Below are 25932 nucleotides of genomic sequence, written 5' to 3' on the forward strand. Positions count from 1 at the left end.
TACCACTAGACTAGGACAACTAGAAATTATAAGCACTCTGAATGTTCACATGAAAGTTTCAAGTACAGCAGTGACAAGCATATAACAGCAAGAGACCATCTCAATCTATTAAGCTGGTGCAACGTCTGCTAGTTTGGGCCCAACAATGCAATGGATCAAGATTGTGTAAGAATACAAGATGGATCAAGGTTGTGTAAGAATACAAGGCAGGTCACTTACAGACTACAGTAGTACAAGGTTGTGTAAGAAATCATTTTCGAGCAACGGACTAAAGAACTATAAGATAATATAGCCCTGCACTTGTAGGGAGACTCAATAGACAATACATTGTAGAGCATAAGGAAGCCAGGTGGATTCAAAGATTTTGAGGTAACTGAAAAGATCATCCGTCCTTTAAATACAGGATGCTAGGGTAGGCTAGTCTTCAATAACAACCTAGCAGTCAAAGATAAGCTTCAGCATGCAAGACTTTCTGATGGTTGTTATGTTACCTGTCAAAAAGCAAAAACAGTCGAGCATATTTTGTGGGAATGCAACTTTGCTCTAACCTTCTGCAACTCAGTTTCTGTGGAGTATCACATCCTATTTGTCGCACCTCTCCATTGGAAAGGGGTCATTTTTGAAGAACAGTGGATGATTAGGCAGATGGATAGGTATTTCCTTGTGGGAAAGGCAATGTCGGGCTAAGTTTAAATTTTAATAGAGAATCTACAGTTCTATCTCACTTCACATGATTGAATTCAATGTTCAAATCTGATGTGTCAACCCAATTTGCAGTTAGGATAGGATTGTTCAGAAAAGATTTAGACACTCTTGAAATTGCTGCCAAAGCAGATATGCCTGCACTCTCTGCCTATGTGGGAAGGGGCAATCCATGTGTTCATAACTATTTTATGTTTTACCTTATGTGCGCTGACAAAATATAAGATGCAATTTCCCACAAATAAGTTTGGCATAATGTTTTCTTCAATCCTGTGATTCCTGAATGAATGATGCATTAGAATTTAGGATTGCAGAAGGCATGTGAATGAAACCCTGAAAATTTGTCTGTTGCTCCAAGAAAACCGAAAAAAAAAAAGGGCCAAAGCATAGTCTCCTGATTGAGTAATAATTTCCAATCATTATTTCTATGAGGCCATCCTAATATAAGTTAAGCATCCCTTTGACATGAGGATTTATATTGCCAGTACGTACACGTAAGCTGATTTGGAAATCAAATCCATGCCCGATGGGGATGTTGCTAGGGCCCCTCGAGAAATAGCATGACCCTTTGCTCACTGTTCACTGCAAAGGGAACTTTGAATTATGAGGAAAAATGCCAAAGTTCTTTTTGCAGTGAGCAGTGCATCTCTATTAGATTGTCCAGTGACAGAAATATCTTGCATCAGAAGGGCCCTTGAGCAGCATCGATCCTCATTGAAACTAACTCCTATATAATGTAAGGCAGCCAACATAAACAGCATAACCTACCACTAGACTAGTACAACTAGAAATTATAAGCACTCTGAATGTTCACATGAAAGTTTCAAGTACAGCAGTGACAAGCATATAACAGCAAGAGACCATCTCAATCTATTAAGCTGGTGCAACGTCTGCTAGTTTGGGCCCAACAATGCAATGGATCAAGATTGTGTAAGAATACAAGATGGATCAAGGTTGTGTAAGAATACAAGGCAGGTCACTTACAGTAGTGACCTGAATAGATTTAGCTTTCTCTCAATAGCATTGTGCTCATTAGTCCTATGAAAGGATCGTCATGAAAAGAAATAAGGATCTTGCACAAGTTTCAGAACAGACCAAAACTTCTACTTTGTGATATTCCAAAAGATATACCATGTGCAAAAGTTGGTGCAACATAAACCTTAGAAATATTGAGAATCTGGTCAATAATTTATCGAGATTATTATTTTCAAAATTAAAATCTGAAATATAATTAGAAAAAATCAACTATGAAAAGAATATAATATTTAAAATGGTAAAGGAAATATTTCTTTGGCAAAAATGAAAGGAAACAACTGCAAAACCATAGAAATATCTTAATATGCATCTTTAAAATTGATTTCAGTAAGTCCATTGAGCTTAGGTTTAGTGGTTGACAAAGACAGGTTTAAACCCTAGTGGGCATAGTGCCCTAGAAACTGAGTTATGAGCCGAGTTTGTGATCCAAGTGGATATCAGTGGCCACCCACCTCTTCCACTAACTCAATGTTTCTCTATCTTCTTGGCAATTTTGCAATGGTTTTTGGGTCCCAAACTTCGAGGGCCATTTTGAGGCTCTAAATGATTCTTTTTGGCAATTTGGGGGGCAAGATTTGCCATGGCATATCCTAGACCTAGTAGAAAGTTGTAGTTCTTGTATAGTTCTTTCCAACGAGCTACTGTGCACCCCAAAAGTTGTGCCCCCGGGAAGTTGGTGTACCAACTAACCACCTCAAGGCCCACAAACCTTTTGGTATTTCATCTTCTAGGGTTAGGGTTTTGGATCTCTAGAGTTCTTTCGTTATGTTAAAAGGCCATCTTTTTATATTTGTAGAGAGCTACCACCATCCTAGCCAATTTATGTTCTACAGTATTCTGCTATTTTATTCATTAATGGAAGTTGGGTTTTCACTATATTACTATGTTCTCTGATATATTTCTCTATGTGTGCGTTTCAGTTCTTTTCTTGCCTCTCATTTCATTACTTTTACAACCTGGATCAGTCGTATCAGAGCAATTTTCTCCTCCTTTTTTCTTGATGCATGTCCCTAACAAGGTCAAGGTATAGAGAGTTGGGTTTCAAGCTCGTTTCACTTGGGGACAATCAGCCTCACGAACCCAAATGGCCTCCCATGGCAAAAAAAAGCGAGATGAAGAAGCAAGAGATCTTATCAAGTTAATGCTCAAGGAAGCACTCACGTGACAGAGAAATAAGATGATAGACACTTTTGCCTAAATCCTTCAACGACTTCCAATAGCAGATGAGGCACCTTCAACCAATGGCAATTTTGGAGGTGCAACGCCCTTCAAGGTACAAATTTAACTTTGATATCCCCTTATTTGAAGGCCAAATAAATGCAGATGTTTTATAGAAATGGTTGAATCTATTAGAGAGTTATTACTCTATCCAAAATATTTCCAACAATGAAAATATCACGTTTTCACTCCTGAAAGCCCTTTCCCATGTCAAATATTGGTGGGAAGGTTATTGGAAGGGGCACAACAAAGATGAGTCTGCGATATTCAAGGTAGGACCCACTTGGAAAGCTTATGTTGATGCCCTTAAGGAGAAATTCTACCCTATTGGAAACTATGATGATCACTACACAAGATGGACAATCTTGCGATAAGAGAGAGGCCAAATGGTGTTGGAGTACACCAATATTTTCCATATATTGTGCTCAAATTTGGGTATCAAAGACTCTGAGCAACACTTGGTTATGAAGTACTGTAGTGGTCTAGACTCTACATAGATACATTCAAACGGAGATGGATTTCTCAAACATCTCCTCACTGGGAGCCACTTATCAATATATTGTCAAAATTGATTAAAAATTGAAGTAAAGGAATAAGCAAGAGTTCAAGTATGTAAATCCATTGCAACAAAATCCTAGCAAAGGCAATTCAAACTCGTAGAACAAGGGACAAAACAAGGAGAGCCAACCTCAAGACAACCAGCCCAAGTCACAAGCAAAGTGTTGAAAATCAAGAGGTTTTCATCTTTATTATCAGATTTTCATTACATGATAATTACTTGTGAGATTATTAGCATTTCATTATTATGTTTTCTTACTTCATCAAGCAATTATCATAAAAACATGAAGATCACAGAAAACAATAGAACACTAGATATAGGCTCCAAGCCAAGGGAAAAACCCCTCCAAGGGGAAAACCTAGAAAAATCTATTCTTATAGAATCAATTCAAATGAGATATCCAAGACCCATAACCACAAAAAATTCCACCTCTAGATGCCAAGTCAAATCATTCTTCCTTCCAACAGATTCACTAGCAAGAAACCGGCAACAAGAGATGTACCAAGGCAGATCTTCTTCCAGACTTCAGCGTTCCTCATCCTCTCCATTTTCTCTATGATATTTCAAACCAAAAACATTCAAGTGTGTGCAATGATGATAATATCGCCGAGATATCGATGATTTTCAGAAATATCGCGATATTTTCAGCGAGCCAAAATATTGCTAAGAAAGTATTGTCGTATTTCCTAAAATTTGCCAATATCTCAGCAAAAAATCGTGCAACGATAGAAAATATCATCGGGCAGGTTGGGCCACGGCTAGAAAAAGGGAAATTTCTTTTTTTTCTTCATTTCAGTTTCTAAATGTTGGAGAAGGAAGGGGAAGAGCTTTGTGGTGGTTGTCAAGGAGGGATTGAGGATCAAACAATCATTATCACCACCAAGGATTTTTTGTGGATCAAAGATTGAAGAACAGTGAGACAAACTTCATTTCTTCCATTAACAGGTATGTTTTTAAAAGCCCTATGTTAATGATTTTTTTCATAGATTTAGGGTTATGCTTGCTTGTCTCTTTGCCTACCAACATTTTGCTTCTTCTTTTTTTCCATTTGCTATGATTTTCATGCCCATGACCCAATGCAAGGGTTTTCTCCATATTTGGACAGCAAACTCCATTTCTTTTTAACTTTCTTATGCACCCTCTTATTGCCATTTTTCATTGAATTCACATTGCAAATAATGTAGACAAAAAAATATATTTTTTAAAATGAGGTGGTTATTACTTACTATTTTTTGTGTATGGGTGTTTAAACTTTAATCATTAATGAACTTTTTGTTTTTTTTTGTGTGTCCTAGGTTTGAATTAGCTCACTACAAATACACCAAAAGCCTTCAACCCATTTTGGGAGTATGCAGAGCCTGATGGTGGGACAAATCAGAATATCTATCATGCAAATTGTGTGGGACCAGGATGACAGGAGGGGTTACACGATTGAAATACCATCTAGCTAGACTCCCTAGACATGATGTTGGGCTTTGTACAGTTTCTAGTGTGGAGCTTATACAAAAAGCTCTTGAAGCAATTGATGAAAAAGACAGAAAGAAGGAAGAGGCAGAAAGAAACAAGGTTGAACGTGCAGGTAGATCTTTCGGGATATCTTCTTCTGATTTTGAGGTTGAGGGTAGTGGGAGGGGCTCCACAGCATCACCTGCTACTGCTAGTGCTAATGTTACTGGGAGTGCGAGGTCATCATTTTTTGTTCCACGAACAGGACATGGAGCACAACCTTCCATAAAATCAATTGTTAAAAAAAGGGAGAAGCAAGAAGCAAATAGAGTTATGGGGAGGTGTCTTTTCTAGAGCGACTTACCTCTCAGCATCACCAAAAATAATCCATTTTGGCAACCAATGTGTGATGTTATTGTTGTTGTGGGCCCAGGGTACAAAAGTGCTACATATGAAGAGTTGCAGGGGCCAATCCTTCAAGCAGAAAAGCAGGACATCAACTCTAGATTGGCGGAGTTGAAACAGACATGGGAAGTGTATGGATGGATAGTGATGTCTGATGGTTGGACAGATAGGAAGGGTAGAACCCTTCTAAATTTCTTGGTACATTGTCCTAAAGGTACCATGTTTATTAAATCAGTGGATGCATCAGCACATATAAAAGATGCAGCAATGATATGTGAGTTGTTAGATGGGTTCATCCAAGAGATTGGTGTGCAAAATGTGGTGCAAGTCATAACAGATAATGCAGCTAATTATGTGTCTGTCGGCAGGATGCTTATGGAGAGGCACCGCACATTGTTTTGGACTTCGTGTGCAGCACATTGTATCGATTTGTTGCTTGAGGATATAGGGAAACTCTCCTTCATCAAGGAGGTGATTGATATGGCTAGGAGTGTCCCCAAGTTTATTTATAACCATGCTTTTGTTCTTAGCCTCATGAGGAGATAACCTAGAAACAAGGAGTCGCGGAATCCTGCAATCACATGTTTTGCCACCAACTTTATTACTCTTCAATCTTTGCTTCGATGCCAATTTGAGTTGAAGAAAATGTTTGTTTCTGATGAGTGGCGTGATTGTAGATACAATAGGAGACAGGACGGGAGAGCCATTGCAAAATGGTGTACACTGACACATTTTGGCAGGGAGTAGAAGAAGTGTGCTCAATTAGTGAACCTATAGTAAAGGCTATGAGATTGGTAGATGGGGACAAGCTTGCAATGGCTTATTTGTATGAGGTCGTGGATAGGGCTAAGGAGGCCATTCATTCTTATTATGCAGACAAGGGTTCTGCAGGGCTTGATAGGCATATGATGCTATGGAATGTGATTGATAGTCGATGGATAGAGATGCTTCATCGACACATTCATGCAGCAGTACTCTTCCTCAACCTCGCATTTTCATATAAATGTGCCTTTGGTTTTGATGGTGAGGTGATGGAAGGGCTCCATTCCTGTATTCGGAGGATGGTACCTGATCCTGAGCTTGGTATAAAAATCAATCGCGAGATACAGTTTTATCAGGATTGTGTTGGTCTATTTGGCTTTGATGATGCTATTAGGGAAAGGACCCTCTTCATGCCACGTAAGTGACAAGTCATCACTCATTAGAATTTTCAATTTAGAATTTACTTATTTATAATTCTAGATTTTTAAAATTCAATTATGTAACTTTTATTTGAAAGTTTAATTATGTTTTAAGTTTTTTACTTTTTTATTTCTTTATTTTGTTGTAGATATTTGGTGGCGAAGCTATGGTGCAAGGGCACCAAATTTGCAGAAATTGGCCATAAGAATCCTGAGTCAAACATGTAGCTCTTCAGGGTGTGAGTGCAATTGGAGTGTATTTGAGAAAATACACTCAAAAAAGCGCAACAGGTATAAATTTGAGCTTCAACCTTCAGTGGAGCAATTACATTTGTTGTAATATTTAATTTTTAATTTATGACCCTCAAGTGTCAAGGACTCGAGTCAAGACTCAAGGCTCATTAGTTTTTTTGACACTCTTACAGATTGGAGTTCTCACGCCTATATGATTTAGTGTATGTGCATTACAATATCCGACTTTGAGTGAAGAAACTAGAAGCACCAATGGATCCAAATGCCATTTCCTTAAACAATATTGATGTACTGTCTTAGTGGAGGGTGGAGTCTGAGGTACCCGTCTTTGAGTCACCTTCATGGTTAGAGCCAGATGATCCATTAGAACAGGGGCAGCAAGAGGAGGAGGAGGAGAGGGAGGAGCAGCACGAGGAGGACGAGCAGGAGGAAGAGGAAGAGAGGGAGGAGAAGCACAAGGAGGAGCAGGAGGAGGAGGAGACTGTGGAAGCATCAGCATCAACATCATCTGCTATAGATATAGGAGATCACAGCTCCATACCTAGCACTCAGTATTTGACATTAGGTGCAAGGGCAAAGCCTTCTACTGCTAGGGGTAGACCTAGAAAACAGCGCATCATGTTTTCCTGTAAAAGGGGGAGAGGGCACTGATTTCAGATAGATAGTTGCTAGTTTTATTTGTTTTGCTACATATAACTCATGATGATGAGATACTTTTATATATGTGATGTTATTTTGTATTGGTTCTCCACATTTGAGTTCTTGATTGGACAATTATCAGGGATTAGCAAGATTTGGTATCGCATTTGATGTATCATTTTTATTTTACATCATATATATCAGTGCTTTCTTCATATTTATGTGCCAATGTGTTTATTTCATGTTGTTATTGCTTTATATGTTTAAAAATCTAAATAAAAGAAAAGAAAAGAAGAAGAAAAAATGAATATATTATGCATTTTTTATGCTTGCGAATATTTTCGCCGATATTGTCGATAAGATGTTTTCTGGACCCTTGCCGATATTTTGTCGATACTGATATTATCAACACTGAGTGTGTGTGTCAAAATGAGCTCCATCTACCCTCTATTTATATATATTAGAGGGGGTGTGAATAGACATGTCCATTGGGGCAAGGCCGACTTGACATGTAGGTCGACTTGGCATCTAGAGGGGTTTTCTATCCCAAAATTTACATTTAAAATTTATTTTCCATTTTCTTTTACAATAGGTCCAAAATAGGACTTTGACTCTTTGACTCAAAAACCTAAAAGCACGAAGAACATGCTTATCTAGAAAATAATAATAATTTTTCTTTTTCTTTTCTCTTTCTTTTTACATAAAATACATAATGGTACAAATTACGAGGACCAAAACTAGTTACTTTCTCCAACATTCCCTCTTAACTAGGGAGGTATTCATAATTTGTACACTTGGTACAAGGATATTCTCAAACTGAAATATTCTTAAAAAAAGAGTCAGAATGATAATTCATCGATAAGCATTAACATTATGACCAACACTGTCATTAAGGCCTAACTTGACAAGCTCAACTTCATTCAAGAGCATTATGTTGGGAGGCTTTACGTGAGATATCGCGCTACCTCTAAGGCACAAACCTCATTCAGATGTTCATCAGGTATGACTCTTTAGGACTATTCTTATCTTCAATTTCCAATCCTTAATCCTCAAAGAATATCGGTCCTCTTTGACCACTCTTATCTTGGATACCTATCCTATCCTCAAAGAGTGTCGGTACCTTTCCTTTCTTGGATTGTCTATCCTCAAGGAAACCACAGATGCTTATCCAATCCTCCACCATTCTCCCTCCATGGCCTTCACTTAGACTTACGGTTGTTAGTCTGATCAAGTGCATGACACATGAAGAAGAGAATGCACAAGTGATGTTTATCATCACTCCCTCTCAACCAGAGAGGAAATCCTTTCTTCCTTTCAATTAGTGTTAAATTTGGACAACTAGGTCCAAACTCCATGTTCTGATGCTCAGATTAAGAGGCTAATATTTTTGTTGGATTCCTCTTTCTGAGAGGTGTAAAATCCATATAAAAATAGTCTTAATCCGATGAGCAGAACTTATATTTTGAATTTATTATTCTTAATAAATTATATGTGCAAAGGTCAGCGAGTTTTGTAATGTAGGCTCACATGCCCAACAGATGTGTCACACACCCTCATTGATGGATATATATATACAGGAAAAGTTGGAGAGAATTTGATCACAACACAACTCACATCTTCCTCTCTCATCCTAAAAGTACGAGCTACCTGGAGGACGAATTTCAGCCACACGTGGGAAGGACAAAGAGGATTTTTCTGCTGCTAGGGTTTCTGCTGCTAGGGTTTCGCAGAAGTTTGACCAGCGTTGACTTTGGTCAACGCTTGGTCCAAACAAGCTGAAAACTTGTGGGAGGTTTGATTTTTGAAGGCCATACTACCTGGCACAAAAATCAAGGTCAAAGGGTTGACCGTTTTGCTGCTGCATTGAATTTTAGCTTGCTGCCCCTGCGTTGACTTTTCAGGACAGCGTTGACTTTTGTAGAACTGACTTGGGTTGACTCATCTACTGGTTGGAGGGTTGTTGTGACACATGCTGGGCTGGCTGACCAAAGGAGACTTTGCTGGTTGAAGCATCCTGTTGACCGCCGAAACAAACACATACATTTTTCTTGTTTCTGATTTGTCTTCTGTAAGATCTGCTTATATGTTCTATCTGCATTTTGCTTATCTACTTGTATGATTGCTGTGAGAAAAGTGAAATTGCTCTTAGCATAGAACATCTACAAAACTTTACATGGTATCGGAGCTGAGGTGAAGACAAACTCTATCTATAGCAATCATCATCGAAGGAAATGGATTCCTCTAAGCTTGAATTCAGGGAGAATGACAAGCTGACTGGAAGTGATGACTTCCATGCCTGGAAGATGTTATTAGATCTCAAATTAGAAGATCATGATCTCCTAGATCATGTGACAGGGAAGATTCAAGAACCTCCATCAAATGCCTCTGCTGCTGTTAAACACAAGTATAAGAAGGGAGAAATCAGAGCAAAACTGCTGATCAGGGAATCCATAAATAAGACTCTGGTTGCCTACATATCTGAACTAGGCACATCCAAGGAGATGTATGACAAACTGATACTTATGTTCCGAGTAAACAATGTGAACCAAGTGCTATTCCTCAAGAACAAGTTGAAGAATATGAAGAAGGGCCGAGACGAGTCTATTCAAACTTTCTTTATGAAGTTGACCGAAACCAGGAACAATCTGCTAGCTATTGGGGAGACAATAGCTGATCGTGAGATGGTTCTCACCGCACTTGGAGGACTTCCATATGAATGGCAAGTATTCACAACTACCATTCTCAACAATAATACCATCCCTAACTTTGATGAGCTTCTGTCTAGATGTATGCAAGAAGAAACAAGGATGAAGGAATTTGATAATGAAAGAAATGCTGCCTATGTTGCTCATTCCCGAAAGAAGAACTCTGGTGGTTCCAAGGACAAAGGAAGGACTAAGACTCAAAAGAAGAAGGGTAAATGTTTCACCTGCCATAGGACTGGACACTATGCTAGAGAATGCCCCTTCCAGAAGAATTCTCCCGATAGTGACGACAACAACAACAACCGAAGGAATGGGAATCAAAGAAATGACAAATCCAAAGGAAAGAGGAAGGCTCACTTTGAAGGAAACCATCCACCTTCTAAAAGGACCAGAAATACCAGGTATGAGGAGTCTAATGTTGTTGATAAAAGAAATGAGTATATTCTAATATCTGCTCTCTCAGCTGCATCTCCGCCCGACACTATGGATGTCTGGCTAATCGATAGTGGTGCCTCAAGACACATCACCGGATTCAAGGAAGCACTTTCTGACATGGTTGAAAGGGATACTAATCTAGAAATTATCCTTGGGGATAATGCCACTTATCCTGTGAAAGGGACTGGGACTGTGACCCTCCACTTGTCTCAAGGACAAGTCCTCCATCTACAAGATGTACTCTATGTACCCAAATTGAAGAAGAACCTTGTGTCTGTATCTGCCATGGAAGACAAAGGATTCAATGTAACTTTCTCTAATGGAAAGGTACTCATGTGGAAGAAGAGCTTCAAAGAAGCTATCTCAATTGGTTTTAGAGTTGGTACACTCTACCAGGTTGGAGGGAGTCCGTTGGGAGCTATGACTTGTGATACTATCCGTCAAACCGAACTATGGCACCGAAGATTTGGACACCTTCATTACAAGGCTCTTCCCGAAGCAAGGAAGGTGGTGACAGGGATGCCTGATTTTGGAAATAATCATAAAGGTGTATGTAAGGGCTGTGCTGAAGGAAAACATACAAGGGGACCTTTCCCCTCAAGTGTCACAAAGACATCTGAGATATTGCAACTGGTCCATTCTGATCTTTCCGGTATGTTGCCTGTAACATCCCTGGGGGGATGTTCTTACTATATGACATTTACTGATGACTTCTCTCGCAAAACCTGGATATACTTCTTGAAGAAGAAGGATGAGGCTTTCATGTGGTTCCGTACCTTCAAAGCCTTGGTGGAAAATATGACCGGAAAGAAGATCAAGATTTTGAGGACTGACAATGGCACTGAATATGAGTCAAATGAGTTCAAAGACTTTTGCAGAGAAGCTGGCATTAAGAGGGAGACTACCACTGCATATACTCCTGAGCAGAATGGTGTTGCTGAACGCAAGAATAGGATTATTGTGGAAGCTGCCCGTGCCATGCTATGTGACCAGGGTCTTCCAAAGTTTCTGTGGGGAGAAGCTGCAAATACTGCTGTGTACATTCAAAACCGATGCCCTCATTCCGCTTTGGACTCCAAAACTCCCGAAGAGGTTTTCTCTGGTAAGAAACCTGATGTCTCACATTTTAGAATTTTTGGATGTCCTGTCTATTTTCATGTGCCGAAAGAAAAGAGAAGTAAGCTGGATGCTACTGGGAAGAAAGGAATGTTTGTGGGCTACAGTGAGACTTCTAAGGCATATAGAGTCTATGTACCTGGTCAAAGGGAAGTAGAGATAAGCCATGATGTCACTTTTGACGAAGATGCTTCCCTGAAGAAAGTAGTAGATCTTCCTAGATCTGAAGAAAACCATGAAGAAAGACCTGGAAATCTGGAAGAACCCTAGGATGAGACTATGCCTGATGTTGAAGGGCCAATGGACCCTATTGATCCTTCCCCTTCTCTAGGAAAGAGGCCATCATGGCTCAGGGACACCCTCGAAGATGCTGAGGGTCATGCTGCCCCAAGGGGAACATTCCGAGAAAGCAAGAAGCCGTGTAGATACCAAGGGTATCTAGCTGCCATGAGTACTATTATACAATCTGAACCTGGATCTTTTGAAGAAAACATCAAGCATCAAGTCTGGAAGGATGCTATGCATGAAGAATATGAGGCTATTATGAAGAATGATGTCTGGGATGTGGTCCCGAGACCGAAGGACAAATCTGTTGTCACCGCTAAATGGCTCTACAAGATTAAACATGGATCTGATGGGAGTGCTGAAAAGTTTAAGGCAAGATTTGTTGCCCGTGGCTTCTCTCAAAAGGAAGGAATTGACTATGACGATATATTTGCACCTGTGGCTCGATATACCACCATCCGATCCATCATAGCCCTTGCTGCTACGCAAGGATGGAGTCTTCATCAGATGGATGTCAAGACCGCTTTTCTGCATGGTGCAATAAAGGAAGAGGTGTATGTAGAACAACCTCTGGGATTTGAAGTTCAAGATCGAGACACTTATGTCTGCAGGTTGAAGAAAGCCCTCTATGGGTTAAAGCAAGCACCCAGAGCTTGGTATGAGAGGATGGATAGTTACTTGATGAAGCTGGGCTTCACTCGAAGCAATGCTGATCCAAACCTTTACTTTAAGGTTGAGGAAGGAAAACCTCTCATTCTAGTGCTGTATGTGGACGACCTCTTCCTGACAAGTGATGACCCTCTCATTCATCAATGTAAGACGGAGCTTGCTACTGAGTTCGAGATGAAAGACCTAGGACTGATGCACTATTTCCTAGGCCTGGAGGTCTGGCAGAGACCTGGAGAGATTTTCCTTTCTCAAGGAAAGTATATTGTGAAGCTTCTGGAAAGATTTGGGATGGTGGACTGTAAGTCCGTGTCGACACCAATGGAACTCAACTTTAAGAAGTTGAGTGGCAGCGCTGCAGGGCCTATCTTGGCAATCCTACTGAGTATCGTCAACTCATAGGAGCTTTGATGTTCTTAGTGAACACCCGTCCGGACATATGTTTTGCAGTGAATACTTTGAGTCAACAGATGGTTGAGCCTCATCATTTTCACTGGGTTGGTGCCAAGAATCTTTTGAGATATCTTCGGGGCACGATAAACCATGGGCTGAGATACACTGCCGGGAGTGTGATACTCCGGGGATATACTGATGCTGATTGGGCTGGCAGTGTGGTGGATCGTAAGAGCACATCTGGATGCTGTTTCAATCTTGGTTTTGCTTCGATCTCATGGATGAGCAGGAAGCAGAAGTCGGTGGCTTTGAGCACCGCGGAGGCCGAATACATAGCTGCTAGTATGGCCTGTTGTGAAGCAGTTTGGTTGAGGAAGCTCTTTAGTGACTGTTCCAACATGTGCTAGATACCACTGTAATACTCTGTGATAATCAGAGTGGGATTCGTATGACTGAGAATCCTGTGTTCCACGACCAATCCAAGCATATTGATATCAGGTACCACTTTATCCGGGATATGGTACAGCGAGGCGCCGTAAGGCTCGATCATATAGGAACTGATGAGCAGGTCGCGGATATTCTCACTAAGCCCCTGGGGAAGGTCAAGTTCCTAACCTTCCGTGAGAGTCTTGGTGTCGTGGAAAGACCCTATGATGTGGGTCCTGTTGGACGATGAGCTCTGGGAGCTCTGGGGGGCTTTGGGGATAGCTTCTCGGAGCTATAAGCACTCATAATGCTTCTGCCCCACCCTTGTGATTATTGAGCTGGTTCGCCACTCATTTAATCTGTGCCCCGTATGCATCCTACCCATTGAGTTCAGGGCTCATGGGAAGTACCTCTCATTTGGCCAATGAGGTGTGGAAAAGCTAGAGACTATTAGCAAAGACTGATGGACGCATCAGAGATTGCCGTACTCTCTATCTAGGATGGCATGGTCCAGCCACTTGATCTGGGATCAAGATTTGTGAGGTCTGGGACCTCTGGACTGATTATGTCAGTCGGGGAATGATGTCTTTGTGACTGACCCACTTCTGTTCTGAAATAAAGAAGCCAGCAAAGCAAGTTTCGGCGGGATGACTCACGATGTTAATTGCACTAATAGATGGAGTTCTCCCTAGTTGAGAGGGAGTGTTAAATTTGGACAACTAGGTCCAAACTCCATGTTCTGATGCTCAGATTAAGAGGCTAATATTTTTGTTGGATTCCTCTTTCTGAGAGGTGTAAAATCCATATAAAAATAGTCTTAATCCGATGAGCAGAACTTATATTTTGAATTTATTATTCTTAATAAATTATATGTGCAAAGGTCAGCCAGTTTTGTAATGTAGGCTCACATGCCCAACAGATGTGTCACACACCCTCATTGATGGATATATATATACAAGAAAAGTTGGAGAGAATTTGATCACAACACAACTCACATCTTCCTCTCTCATCCTAAAAGTACGAGCTACCTGGAGGACGAATTTCAGCCACACGTGGGAAGGACGAAGAGGATTTTTCTGCTGCTAGGGTTTCTGCTGCTAGGGTTTCGCAGAAGTTTGACCAGCGTTGACTTTGGTCAACGCTTGGTCCAAACAAGCTGAAAACTTGTGGGAGGTTCGATTTTTGAAGGCCATACTACCTGGCACAAAAATCGAGGTCAAAGGGTTGACCGTTTTGCTGCTGCGTTGACTTTTAGCTTGCTGCCCCTGCGTTGACTTTTCAGGACAGCGTTGACTTTTGTAGAACTGACTTGAGTTGACTCATCTACTGGTTGGAGGGTTGTTGTGACACATGCTGGGCTGGCTGACCAAAGGAGACTTTGCTGGTTGAAGCATCCTGTTGACCGCCGAAACAAACACATACATTTTTCTTGTTTCTGATTTGTCTTCTGTAAGATCTGCTTATATGTTCTATCTGCATTTTGCTTATCTACTTGTATGATTGCTGTGAGAGAAGTGAAATTGCTCTTAGCATAGAACATCTACAAAACTTTACAATTAGGAAGTCATCACCATAAGCTCTCTAGCTTGTTCCCGTAAGAGTATCAGCTACCAGTTCTTCATGGAGATAGTTGTAGGGTTCCTTCTTTCCTTGGTATCTCTTCCTTCAAACTAGTGACAAGGTTTGGGGCCATCATCCTTGCATATCACTTTCCTTTCTGTATCATTAATGAAGGCATTATATTGAGCCTTATCAAAACTCAAGCCAACCATAGCTCCCTCTAAAAGTGATCTTCATTATACGAACTTGAACTTCAAGTTATCTACTCATTGTTGCCTTTCAATCCCAAGAAGTGAACATCTTGACCACATAATAGTCATAACCATCTATACAGTTGAACTTGCCTCAATTGTCATCATGTATTCCTGCAATATTCTTCGAAGCAGCGAAACAATAGGTTAACCAAATAACCAATAACAAAGATATTAACATCAGACTTACCTTATCATGATGGCCTTCTCATCAAAGCATCAATTTACTTGAGTTCTTTGAGATCAACATCCTTTCACATAATCCATCTCCACATGAATCTTTCTTCATGCATTCATTTTAATCAGAGTGCCCATGGATCGAGCTTGATTACCAAGCTGTAATATCTTCCTTGGAGTTGTCATTGTTAACTCCCTTTCTTTCTTCCAGAGACTATACTTGATGTTGATCAACATTGTTATATTTATGCCATGCAATCTTGTGAGAGAGTCTTGATCTCTTTCTATACCAAAGCATGTCACATTTCTTCTTTTGGACATCATGCATCCATATGGAAAGCTTACCGAGCACATTTTATATCCAACTCTTTTTGCAAGATTCTTATAGATATGAACCTTTTTCTGAAGAGTTACTTATAATATGCATACCTTTGCTTTTTATACAATCATCTAGCCATCCCTAATGAGTTTGCTTCTTGTACCTGGAACTTTGACCATTTGCATTCCTTCATCCTTCAAGAGTATTGATTCCATACTAGATGGAATATATACCAGTCATAATGCTGCTACCAAGAATCTTCCAAAATGATGATTCTTATAGGATCTTTATGATCCCTCTTTGCAAAATGACTCCCTCTAACATGATGTTAGAAAATGCTTGGATGAACAATAATATGTAATATGGTTCCAATTTTCTCATTATTTTTAAACTAGATGATCTTTCCCAAAGCAAATTAAATAAGTACATTCTACTATCATGCGCTTCTATTTATGATGCCATGCTTCATAACAACAAAGACTCTTTTAGAAAATGCAATGATACATGCTTACTCTTTTAATAGTCAATAAATTTGTTAGCATTAATTCCTTTAGGGTCCTTACAGTTTCCTCCTTCCATCATGCTCATCATTTCTTTGATTTTCATCCTTATCTTGCTTCCTTTAAGTACCTGCAATTTTCAACAAGTACAACCAAGCATAAAATACAAATACAAGGGCATGATGTCAAATATAGGGTTTCCATTGGTTGGTTGAGCCATGGACAAAACATCCATGTTTTTCAACAGTGTCGCCTGCCCTACGGCATCAAGCCCTTCAAAGATGAAGTATTGTGCGATGTTGCCCCACTCAAAGTTTGTGATATTCTTTTAAGACAGTCTTATATGTGGAAATGTCATGTTGTTTATGAGTCTCGTCCTCATAGTGTCATTGTGATTCTAGGAGATCAGCTTTACAGGGTACCAGAGGTAGTTTCGACTATTGCAATTTCATTGATCTCAGCAAAACAGTGACAAAAGGTAATCTCTCAGACTACAAAGTTTGTCCTCTTCATGGTTCATTCAAAAGGTGAAAGGAAGGTCATTGCAACCACCACAACCTCAACACAAGGCCTCTTTACACAACATAAACAAGCGGACTAGATTGTAGAAACTTACAGAAATATCTTCATTCCACCTGTGGGGGTTCCTCTGCACTACCAAGTCAAACACTCAATTGACTTGATACCTAGTGCTCCTTTACCTAATAGCACAATATATAGATGCTCTCTCTTGGAGAATGAGGAAATAAAACGTCAAATTCATGAGCTCATCTGAAAGGGCCACATTCGACCAAACCCCTCACCTTGCGGGGGTCCAATTGTGCTGGTGCAAAAGAATGATGGAACATGGAGACTCTGTATTGAAAATAGAACCTTGAACAAAATCATTGTCAAGAACAAATCCCTGATCCCCCAGATTGACGATCTTCTTGATCAACTTGGGTGCCAAGTTCTTTAGTAAAATTGGTCTGAAATCAGGCTACCACCAGGTTCCAATTGAACAAAATGATGCATGGAAGACAACCTTCAAGTCTAAAGAAGGCGTTTTCGAGTGGTTGGTCATGCCCTTTAGCTTGACTAATGCTCTAGCAACGATCATGAGGATGATGGATGATAACCTGTGGTCGTTCACAAACTCTTTTTTGGTTGTATATTTGGATGACATCCTCATCTTCACTAGAACCTGGGCAAAACATTTGCAACACATTCAACAGGTCCCAACCACCCGAAGACAACATAAGTTTGATGTCAGTCTAGAGAAATGTTCATTTGGCATGCACAGAATTCAATATTTGGGATATATCGTGGATGAACATGGTGTGCATGTGGACCCAACCAAGATAGTCACTTAGGATTGGCCAACATTAACAACTCTAACAAAGCTTTGTATCTTCTTGGGCCTTCGTAACTTCTACCGAAGGTTCATGCTGGGGTTCTCTCATATCACTTGGCCCTTGAGTCAAGTGACCAATGGGTGGAGATAAAGCAAAGTTTTCCTAGCTGAGTCATAACAAAAAGAATTCGAGAATTTAAAATGGCGCCTCTAATCCACATCAGTCCTCACCTTGCCAAACCTGCAACAACCACTTGGCATTGAGACAGATGCCTCCAACTATGTTATCAGTGCAATCCTTCACTCAACAAGGGCATCCAATGGCCTATCAAAGTGAAACACTCTTTGATACTGCCTGGAGATCCCCCACTTATTACAACGAGATGTACTCCATCGTGCAGGCATGTTGACAGTGGATACATTATATTCTACGGAAGGAGACAATGATACACAATGATCACAAGCCTCTGCAATTCATGCAGACACAAGGAAAGTTACAAAATGATCACCATCAGTAATGGTCCACATACCTGCAATAATTCCACGTGAACATCAAATATAAGAAAGGCAGCACCAATCATGTTGCAAGATGCCTCAGTTGGCCTTCAGTTGTGGCATTAACCACAATTCTTAACTCTTGTGTGCATGAGACCTCTAGGTGGCCACAACTATACAACAAGGACTCTGACTTCGCTACCACATACCAGATGTTGACCATAGGCAAACAAGTTCTACACTTCCACCTCCAGGATGCACTCTTGTGCTACCTAGGCCACCTTTGTGTTCCTTCAAGCAAGTGTGCCAAGATGATCTGAGAGGTACATTACAATCAAGTGGCAGGGCACTTTAGTGTCAAGAAGACAATAGCAGTATTTTATAAGTATTTTGACTGGCCAAAGCTTCGACTAGATATCCACTGGTATATCAGATCATGCACTACCTGTGCCATCGCTAAACCCACCATCAAGAAGCAGGGGTTGTACACTCTACCTACCCCAAACAAGCCTTGGACTCAATCTCTGTGCATTACATGTTAATTTTTCCCTCCACCAAGCATGGTAACAATTGCGTTTTTGTGGTTTTTGAACGGTTCTCTAAGAGAGTCATTTTGGCACCATGCAAGAAGAGTATCACAACTAAAGCCATTGCTAAAGTCTTCTTTAAGCATGTTTACATTCATTTTGGGCTACCTTAGACCATTATTTCAAGCAATGTTCCACCAAGTTTCAAGGACGAGGAGGCGAGGGAGTGAGGATACACAGGAGCGACCTATGCAAAAGCTCCCCACCAATTTTTAGGAAACGTGGGGGGACGTCGGTGTCTTAAAAACTTATAAATATAAAATATAAATCGATGAATCATATAACTGAAACAAATTTAAAACGAAAAGCATGATCATTGATATCATTATCATATATATTATAATCATACATCTTACATGTAATTTTGTAACTGTACAGTGTAACTACTAGTCTACTAACTAACTAACAATGCACAATGAAAATAAATTATAAAATTATAAAGTTTTAAACTTTAAACTTTAAACCATATTGATGTTCCACTTCCAACTATGAACACTGAATATTGAATAATATAAAAGTCAAGTCTGATACATGAGCAGCAGCGTTCCGTTCAACGAAGGAGCAGAAAGAAGGCTGCTTGGCGATGGCAGCAGTGTTCAGTTCAACGAAGGAGCAAACAAAAAATGAAATGTGAAATGAACATAATGTAAACCCTTCCCGGTCGGTCAACAAATATTAAAAATTACGATTTTTTTGTTTCATAACAACAACAAAAAAAAAAAAAAAAAAAAATTGTGAAATTTTTCTAGGGAAACAACCCCTCAAGACCCCTTTCACCTAGGAAACGACCCCAATTGGAGGAAACAACCCCAAAAATGGAGGAAATGACCCCTTTCAAGTTTCCTCGCGTACCCTGTTTTTTGGGAGCGTGGGGAAACGTCCCCCTCTTGTCCCCAAGTCCTCGGAGCACGAGGGAGCTAGGAAACTCGACCCCCAAGTGGGGGGACGCAACCCCGTGGAACACTGATTTCAAGTAGGGACAGAAGGTTCCTTGATACCTTTTGGTCCAGGTTATGGTCTCTAATGGATACCAAGTTGACCAAATCGGCCTCCTTTCATCCACAAACATATGGACAAAAAAAATGGTCAACAAGATGATTGTGCATGTCTTACGCATGTTCAACTCCAATCATCCACACGTACATGGGACGAAAGTCTTCCATATGTTCATCATAGTTATAACATAGCCCTCCATAGCTCTATGGCCTCAGTTCTTTTCAGGGGTGTTTAAGGTTCCAACCATTGGCCCCAATTGATGTAGTTATGCCCATTGCAATCTCCAATAGCAGAGTCCTCCCATGCTCAAGTCATCAAGGCAAATAGAGTAGCCAAATTTGTTGAATGGATCCAACAACAGGTTCATAATATCTTGTAGAAAGCTAATGCCAAGTACAAGAAATGATATGACCAGCACAAGGTTCCACACAAGTTTCAGGTTGGTGATAAGGTGTGGTTGCATTTACAGAAAGAGCGCCTTACAAGCCTCCATAGGAAGCTCAAACCACTCCAATATGGGCCTTAATCACAAAATTTGTGGGTGAAAATGCTTTTGGATTGATTATTCCCCCTTTCCTTAGCTTGCACCCAGTGTTTAATGCGAAGTTGCTCCGACCATATTTTCCACCTTAAAATCAGCCAAGCAATTGGCCCCCACAAAACTCAATCCTGACTGCATTGAATAGGCAACAGTTGATCAGATCATGGATAACAAGACAAAGGATGACCTCCAATAGCACATACAACTCTATTACGTTGTCAAAGCAAGGTAGCTTCTTCACCAAGGCGAGTGGCTCACCAACAGCGAAATTCGGCAAAAATTTCACCATCTGATGAGGGAAATCGATGCAATAGAGACCATTTCTTCCTAATGGGGGCGGACTAATCCGGGTGGCTATTGGTGGCCACCAATCCCTACAGCTAGCTCAACGGTACTCTATCTTCTTGGCAATTTTCCCATGGGCTTTGGGTCCCAAACTTTCAGGGTCGTTTTGAGGCCCTAATCAATGTTTTTTGGCAATTCAAGGGATAAGGGATTTCCATGGCAATCCTCACCCTTATTGAAAGTTGCAGTTCTCAAATAGTTATTTCCAACGACCTATTGTGCACCCCAAATAGATATTGTATCTCAAAGTTGCGCCCCCCGGAAGTTGATGTACCAACACCACCTCAAAGCCCACAAACCTTTTGGCACTTCATCTTCTAGGGTTAGGGAGTGGCTCACCAAGGGCCAAATTCAGCAAAAATTTCACCATCTGATGAGGGAACTCGATGGAATAGAGACCATTTCTTCCTAACGAGGGAGGACTAATCTGGGTGGCTATTGGTGGCTACCAACCCCTTCAGCTAGCTCAACGGTACTCTATCTTCTTGGCAATTTTCCCATGGGCTTTGAGTCCCAAACTTCCGGGGTTGTTTTGAGGCCCTAATCGATGTTTTTTGGCAATTCAAGGGGTCAGGGGTTGCCATGGCATAGCTCGCCCTTGTTGAGAGTTGCAGTCCTCAAATAGTTATTTCCAACGACCTATTGTGCACCCCAAATAGATATTGTATGTCAAAGTTGCGCCCCCCGGAAGTTGATGTATCAACACCACCTCAAAGCCCACAAAACTTTTGGCACTTCATCTTCTAGGGTTAGGGTTTTGGACCTATAAGGTACATTCTTTATGTTAAAAGGCCATTCCTTCGGTCTCTTGTAAACTTGTCAATGATGAGTAGTTTACCTTTAATGAGGACATTTTATGTGTTATCCATGGTCCAGGTTTGACATACATATTCAACAACGAAATAGCTTTAATTCAAGCTTAGTTCTACCTTTGGATTTAATGATTCTAAGAGAATTTATCTTTTGGAAATGAATCTACAACTTCATAACATTTTATATAACAAAGGATACAAACACTAAAAATCTATCACTTTAAAAGGTTTTCCATCTCAAATCAACATTGAGTCTTTAATCCATCCTTGATAAGGAAAATGGCCATAAAGCTTACAAACAGATCACCATTCATCTCTTTTATGCTTTATAGAATATTGAATAGATAGAAACCAAGATTCGTACCTTTTTTGATTGATGTGCATAGTGCTTGTCAATTTTTTCAACAGGAGATGTCATAGTCTCAGAATTTGAAGAAAAAATCCCGACTTTCAGAAGGTTAGGTTTCCAAAGTCTAGCTACAATAATTACAGAAAGCAGCACAATTCCTCCAGCTAATGAAGCATACAGTGCTCGCCACAACGAAAGTGTAATCTGAAAATCAAAGCAGTGATCCTTGAGAAGTCTTATAATATATATGTATATGTGTATCTAAATGTGCACACATACAGATATATGTCTTTACAGAATCACAGATGTGTGCTCATAACATAAAGAATTTCAACTGTTTATTAACAAGTGTCATGTATAAGTGCCACTGAACACTTAGCATACTATTTGCCACTTGTGTCTTTTTGAACAACTTTCCGATTGTTTGCTGTTGAAGCTACCTAAGTCTAAAACACTTGAACAAATAAGTTAACCAGAATAGGATATAAGCACCTTACTCGTAAAAAGCTTGGGAGCCTCCAAAGTAATTCTAGACTGGAGCTGCTTTTCTAGACAAGTGTTTGGATCTTCATAATACATATCAAACACATCTGCTAATTCTACCTGACAATGACAAATAATACTGCAATTTTTAATGTCAAGAAGATTTGTGATATCTATTATTGCTTACAGAAGATCTGGCAAGGAAAATTTAATAACACGTTCAACAACAAGATAAGAAATCCTGCTGATTATAAATTGGTTCCTCAAAAATGACATAAACAATATCCAAACATTTTCAATATTTCTTTAATGGTTCTTTGACTTATTGTTGCTGCTTCAACTTAAATCATAGCTAGCATATCCATTCCATTTAAGGTCACCCCTGCTCAGCTACTTGTAGTGACCTGATCCCTATAATAAAGGTCAATCAGGCATATAAATTCCAAAGAAATCGTATTACCAAGACTTTTTGGATCAAGATAGCTGATTAAAAATGGATTATGTATGAATGATTGATAAAAAGTTAAAATTTGCTTTTGAAGACTATAGCTGATGTTTAAAAGCAAAGGAATCATTTCTCCTAATTTTCCAATTAGTTGTCCTATGTGGTGTCTAATAAAGGTAAGTACTGCAAAAACTAATTTTTCTTTTCACTATTTTTGCTCTCTTTTCTTGCTAGAAGTAATTGAAAGTGAGAGAGGATGGAAATAGATATACCAGCTGGCGATGACTTAAAAGGATCTCGCACACATGATTTGAGCATTTCTGCCAACCCTGAATCTTCATGTTCTCAAATCTCCCAAAATCTACTTGTAGCTTATGAAGAGGTACATATTCACTAATCCAAAAATCTGATTCAACACTGTAAGTGTTAAGAATGCTTGATGAACATGAGGGTCGTGGCCACCAGTTATGACTAGTTCTCATTCCTTTGTAATTTTCTCTTTCTTTATTTACACCAGACCTTTCCAGGAAACTCTTGAGATGAGCAGCTATTTCAGCTTCAGAAAGTGAACGAATTCGAACATGAGAATCCGAGGAGACCATCCATTTTTCATTCTGGAAATTTTGCAACAGATTATTTGAGCTTCGCCCAAGCATCTTTTGGTGGAAATCATCTTTCATGCATGCTGCAGCATAACAGCAGACAGCTTCAGCAAGCCCAGTAAGAACTCTTTCATCTGAAGAAGTCAAGCAACCAAATACTTGTACCTGCTCATAATAAAATGAAAAGGTCAACAAAGTACAGGAAGTGAAACAGCAAAGTCAACAAAATACAGACAAAATTTCTGTAAATATGTTGCATGTGTCATGAATGATATGTGTGTGTGTTAAGCTTCAGACTGTTAAAATTGTACATCATGGACACAAACCCAACCTCTCTTGGAGTAGCAAGGTCCCCCATGTCTCTGCAAGTTCCTGGGTTGAAGAAGGAAAGTTCGAAATTCCACATGCACCGCATTACCACCTTTCGAAAAGACATGGCAAGTACATTTTTGGATAAACTATTTGACTGTGCATCTGAACCTCTTGGCCAAAAACCCTTCGCCTTTTCTAAGACCTTGCTCGCTGGAACAAGCTGCCATAGAATAAGAGTTTACTCCTCTAACAAATAAACAATCACCGTACGAACCAAAAAAAAATGATATTCCTTTGAAATTGTTCACAATAGAAACAGAGAAACTATAAAGCTAAAGAGGCTTAAATAAACTACCAGCTGGAATTTCAACCAAAATAGGGAATTCAATTCATGAAATAGATAATACCAATGTGCATGTAGTACTCACAAAAGACTGCTGCCAATAATAACATTGTAATTGTCAATTGGGTCTAGCCTAAGCGGTTGTGGGATGGAGTAGTATCCCCCCCTACCCAGGTTCTATTCCCATGAGCTCATAATGAGTATATTGCTGTAACAGCTTTGAGCCCTGTTGTTGACCTGGCCTTGTGCCCTGACAAATTTAGGATTTATCCTGGGTACCATCCACAAAAAGAGGGAAAGCACCCAGGGGTTTTCCCCGGGATATCACCTGGAAGAAAATAATAACATTGTAACATATTTTAGAATGAAGCCTTCCATAGTCCGTCCTCATAGTTATCAGTGCTTATAAGTTTATGAGCCAATGCATTTCCAGTGAATCATTCACTCATCAGGGCAGAAAGGACAATATAATGAGTAGAGTTGCAGACGATAAGCATGGAAAAACATGAAATACAATGAAAGGAAAGGAATCAAATAAAATGAAATGGAGAAATCTATGAGAGGAATGAGAGGAATGAGAGGAGAGATGATTTTAAGGCCTTAAAGGAGAGATGTAGAAACTATTCTAAAAGGAGAGAGAGGAAAGAAGTAGAAATTAAGAGATAAATTAATAAAGATATTACTAAAAATGATGAGCCTGAAATTTAATCTTCAAAATTAAAATGATTATAAGTCAAAGATTAATTTCAAAATTGAACAAAAAGAATCACTTGAAACATAAAATGGTGAAAAATACAAAAGCAACAATTATCAAAAAAAATAAGCAAGTTGAAGGAAAAGAAAGAATTAACAAAAAAATGAAAGAAAAGAAAGAATAAAGGTAGGACAACCAATAGGCAAAGGAGCAAAATCAAGACTATACACTGTGGAGGGCAGAGAAAGGGAGTGAACAAGGGAACGAATTCTAAAATTGAAGATTGGGAGGAGAAGATGAAGAAGGAGAGGCAACAAATATAACAGGAACAAACAGAAAAGAATGAGAAATAGACAAAGACTTCGGGAAACACAAAAGAGGGCAACAATAAACCAATTAAGCAGGAAATGTATGGAAATGGAGGAGAGGTAGGAATAGACAAGAGATAAGATGCATGGGAGGCAAAAGTTTAGGGTCTTTGTAGTTGCAAAGGCAATTTAAACTTTATAATAATAGGATGCCAAGATTGGCTAAGCTTAAAGCCATCCTCATGATTGATGTTACTGGGGTTCTTTCCAATTTCAACATCTTCTCTTATGACCCTAGTCGAATAGTTTTGAGTTTCAGAGAAGATTATAATTTGGTCAAAAAGTGTCTGGGGTTGGAGTGTTCAGTAACAGACAGTTAATCTCAGCAGTGAAAAAATTCAAAAGGAAAAGGTTGATACATCAGTTGCTGCAAATAATCCTACCTACCGATTTTGACACAATTTTGACAGTCTGCCCTACTCAACAAAATTTGAAGTACCCGCACAGTGATTTTACCCACACCCTATCTCTTTGATTCTGTACACACCACAAAAGGATTCCGATGTCCTTCTTCCAACCTGATTTGATTGCAGAACATTGGGATATTATGTTGTCTTTATGTAGGTTTATAAAGAAATATGTGCAATTATGATCATTCAAAATTTCAACGGAACACTATTCCTTTTAAAATGACAGTAATATTTATTCCTTTGCTTGCAACGTGTTGCAACAGGCGGCCACAATGCTTGGAGGATGGTTGGGGTATAAAAGAAGCGTTTTTTTAAAATATTTCATATCAATATCTCTCATTCCTATAATGTTGAAATGTGGTAACACATACTGTTTTTTCCATAAACATCTAATCTGTTTTTCTAAGCAGTCTTTGCATGTGTTGAGAAACATAACTAGTATCGGTCTTCATAATTGTACTTGAGGCATGATGTAATGTAATTGTCAAAAAGAAAGAAAAGAAATTTTATTATTAAAAGAAGAAATTATTTTATGAGCATGAGTTTC

At 39.5% G+C, this 25932-nt stretch overlaps 1 protein-coding gene across 1 annotated transcript in view; it reads right to left on the reverse strand.

The window, feature by feature from the left end:
• Positions 1–25932, reverse strand: part of LOC149160252 (uncharacterized) — a 112988-nt gene that overhangs the window by 7847 nt on the left and 79209 nt on the right. Inside the window, exons 2-5 of the mRNA XM_089436680.1 lie at positions 23590–23790; positions 22929–23423; positions 22221–22331; positions 21744–21932 (exon numbers count right to left, since the gene is read on the reverse strand). Coding sequence (XP_089292806.1) covers positions 21744–21932; positions 22221–22331; positions 22929–23423; positions 23590–23790 — 996 coding nt within the window. The remainder of the gene's footprint in view (positions 1–21743; positions 21933–22220; positions 22332–22928; positions 23424–23589; positions 23791–25932) is intronic.

Source organism: Pinus tabuliformis, chromosome 5_2 (assembly GCF_031772625.1).
Source record: "Pinus tabuliformis cultivar Carrire ecotype Pingquan chromosome 5_2, CPIR1, whole genome shotgun sequence".
Lineage (NCBI taxonomy): Eukaryota > Viridiplantae > Streptophyta > Pinopsida > Pinales > Pinaceae > Pinus > Pinus tabuliformis.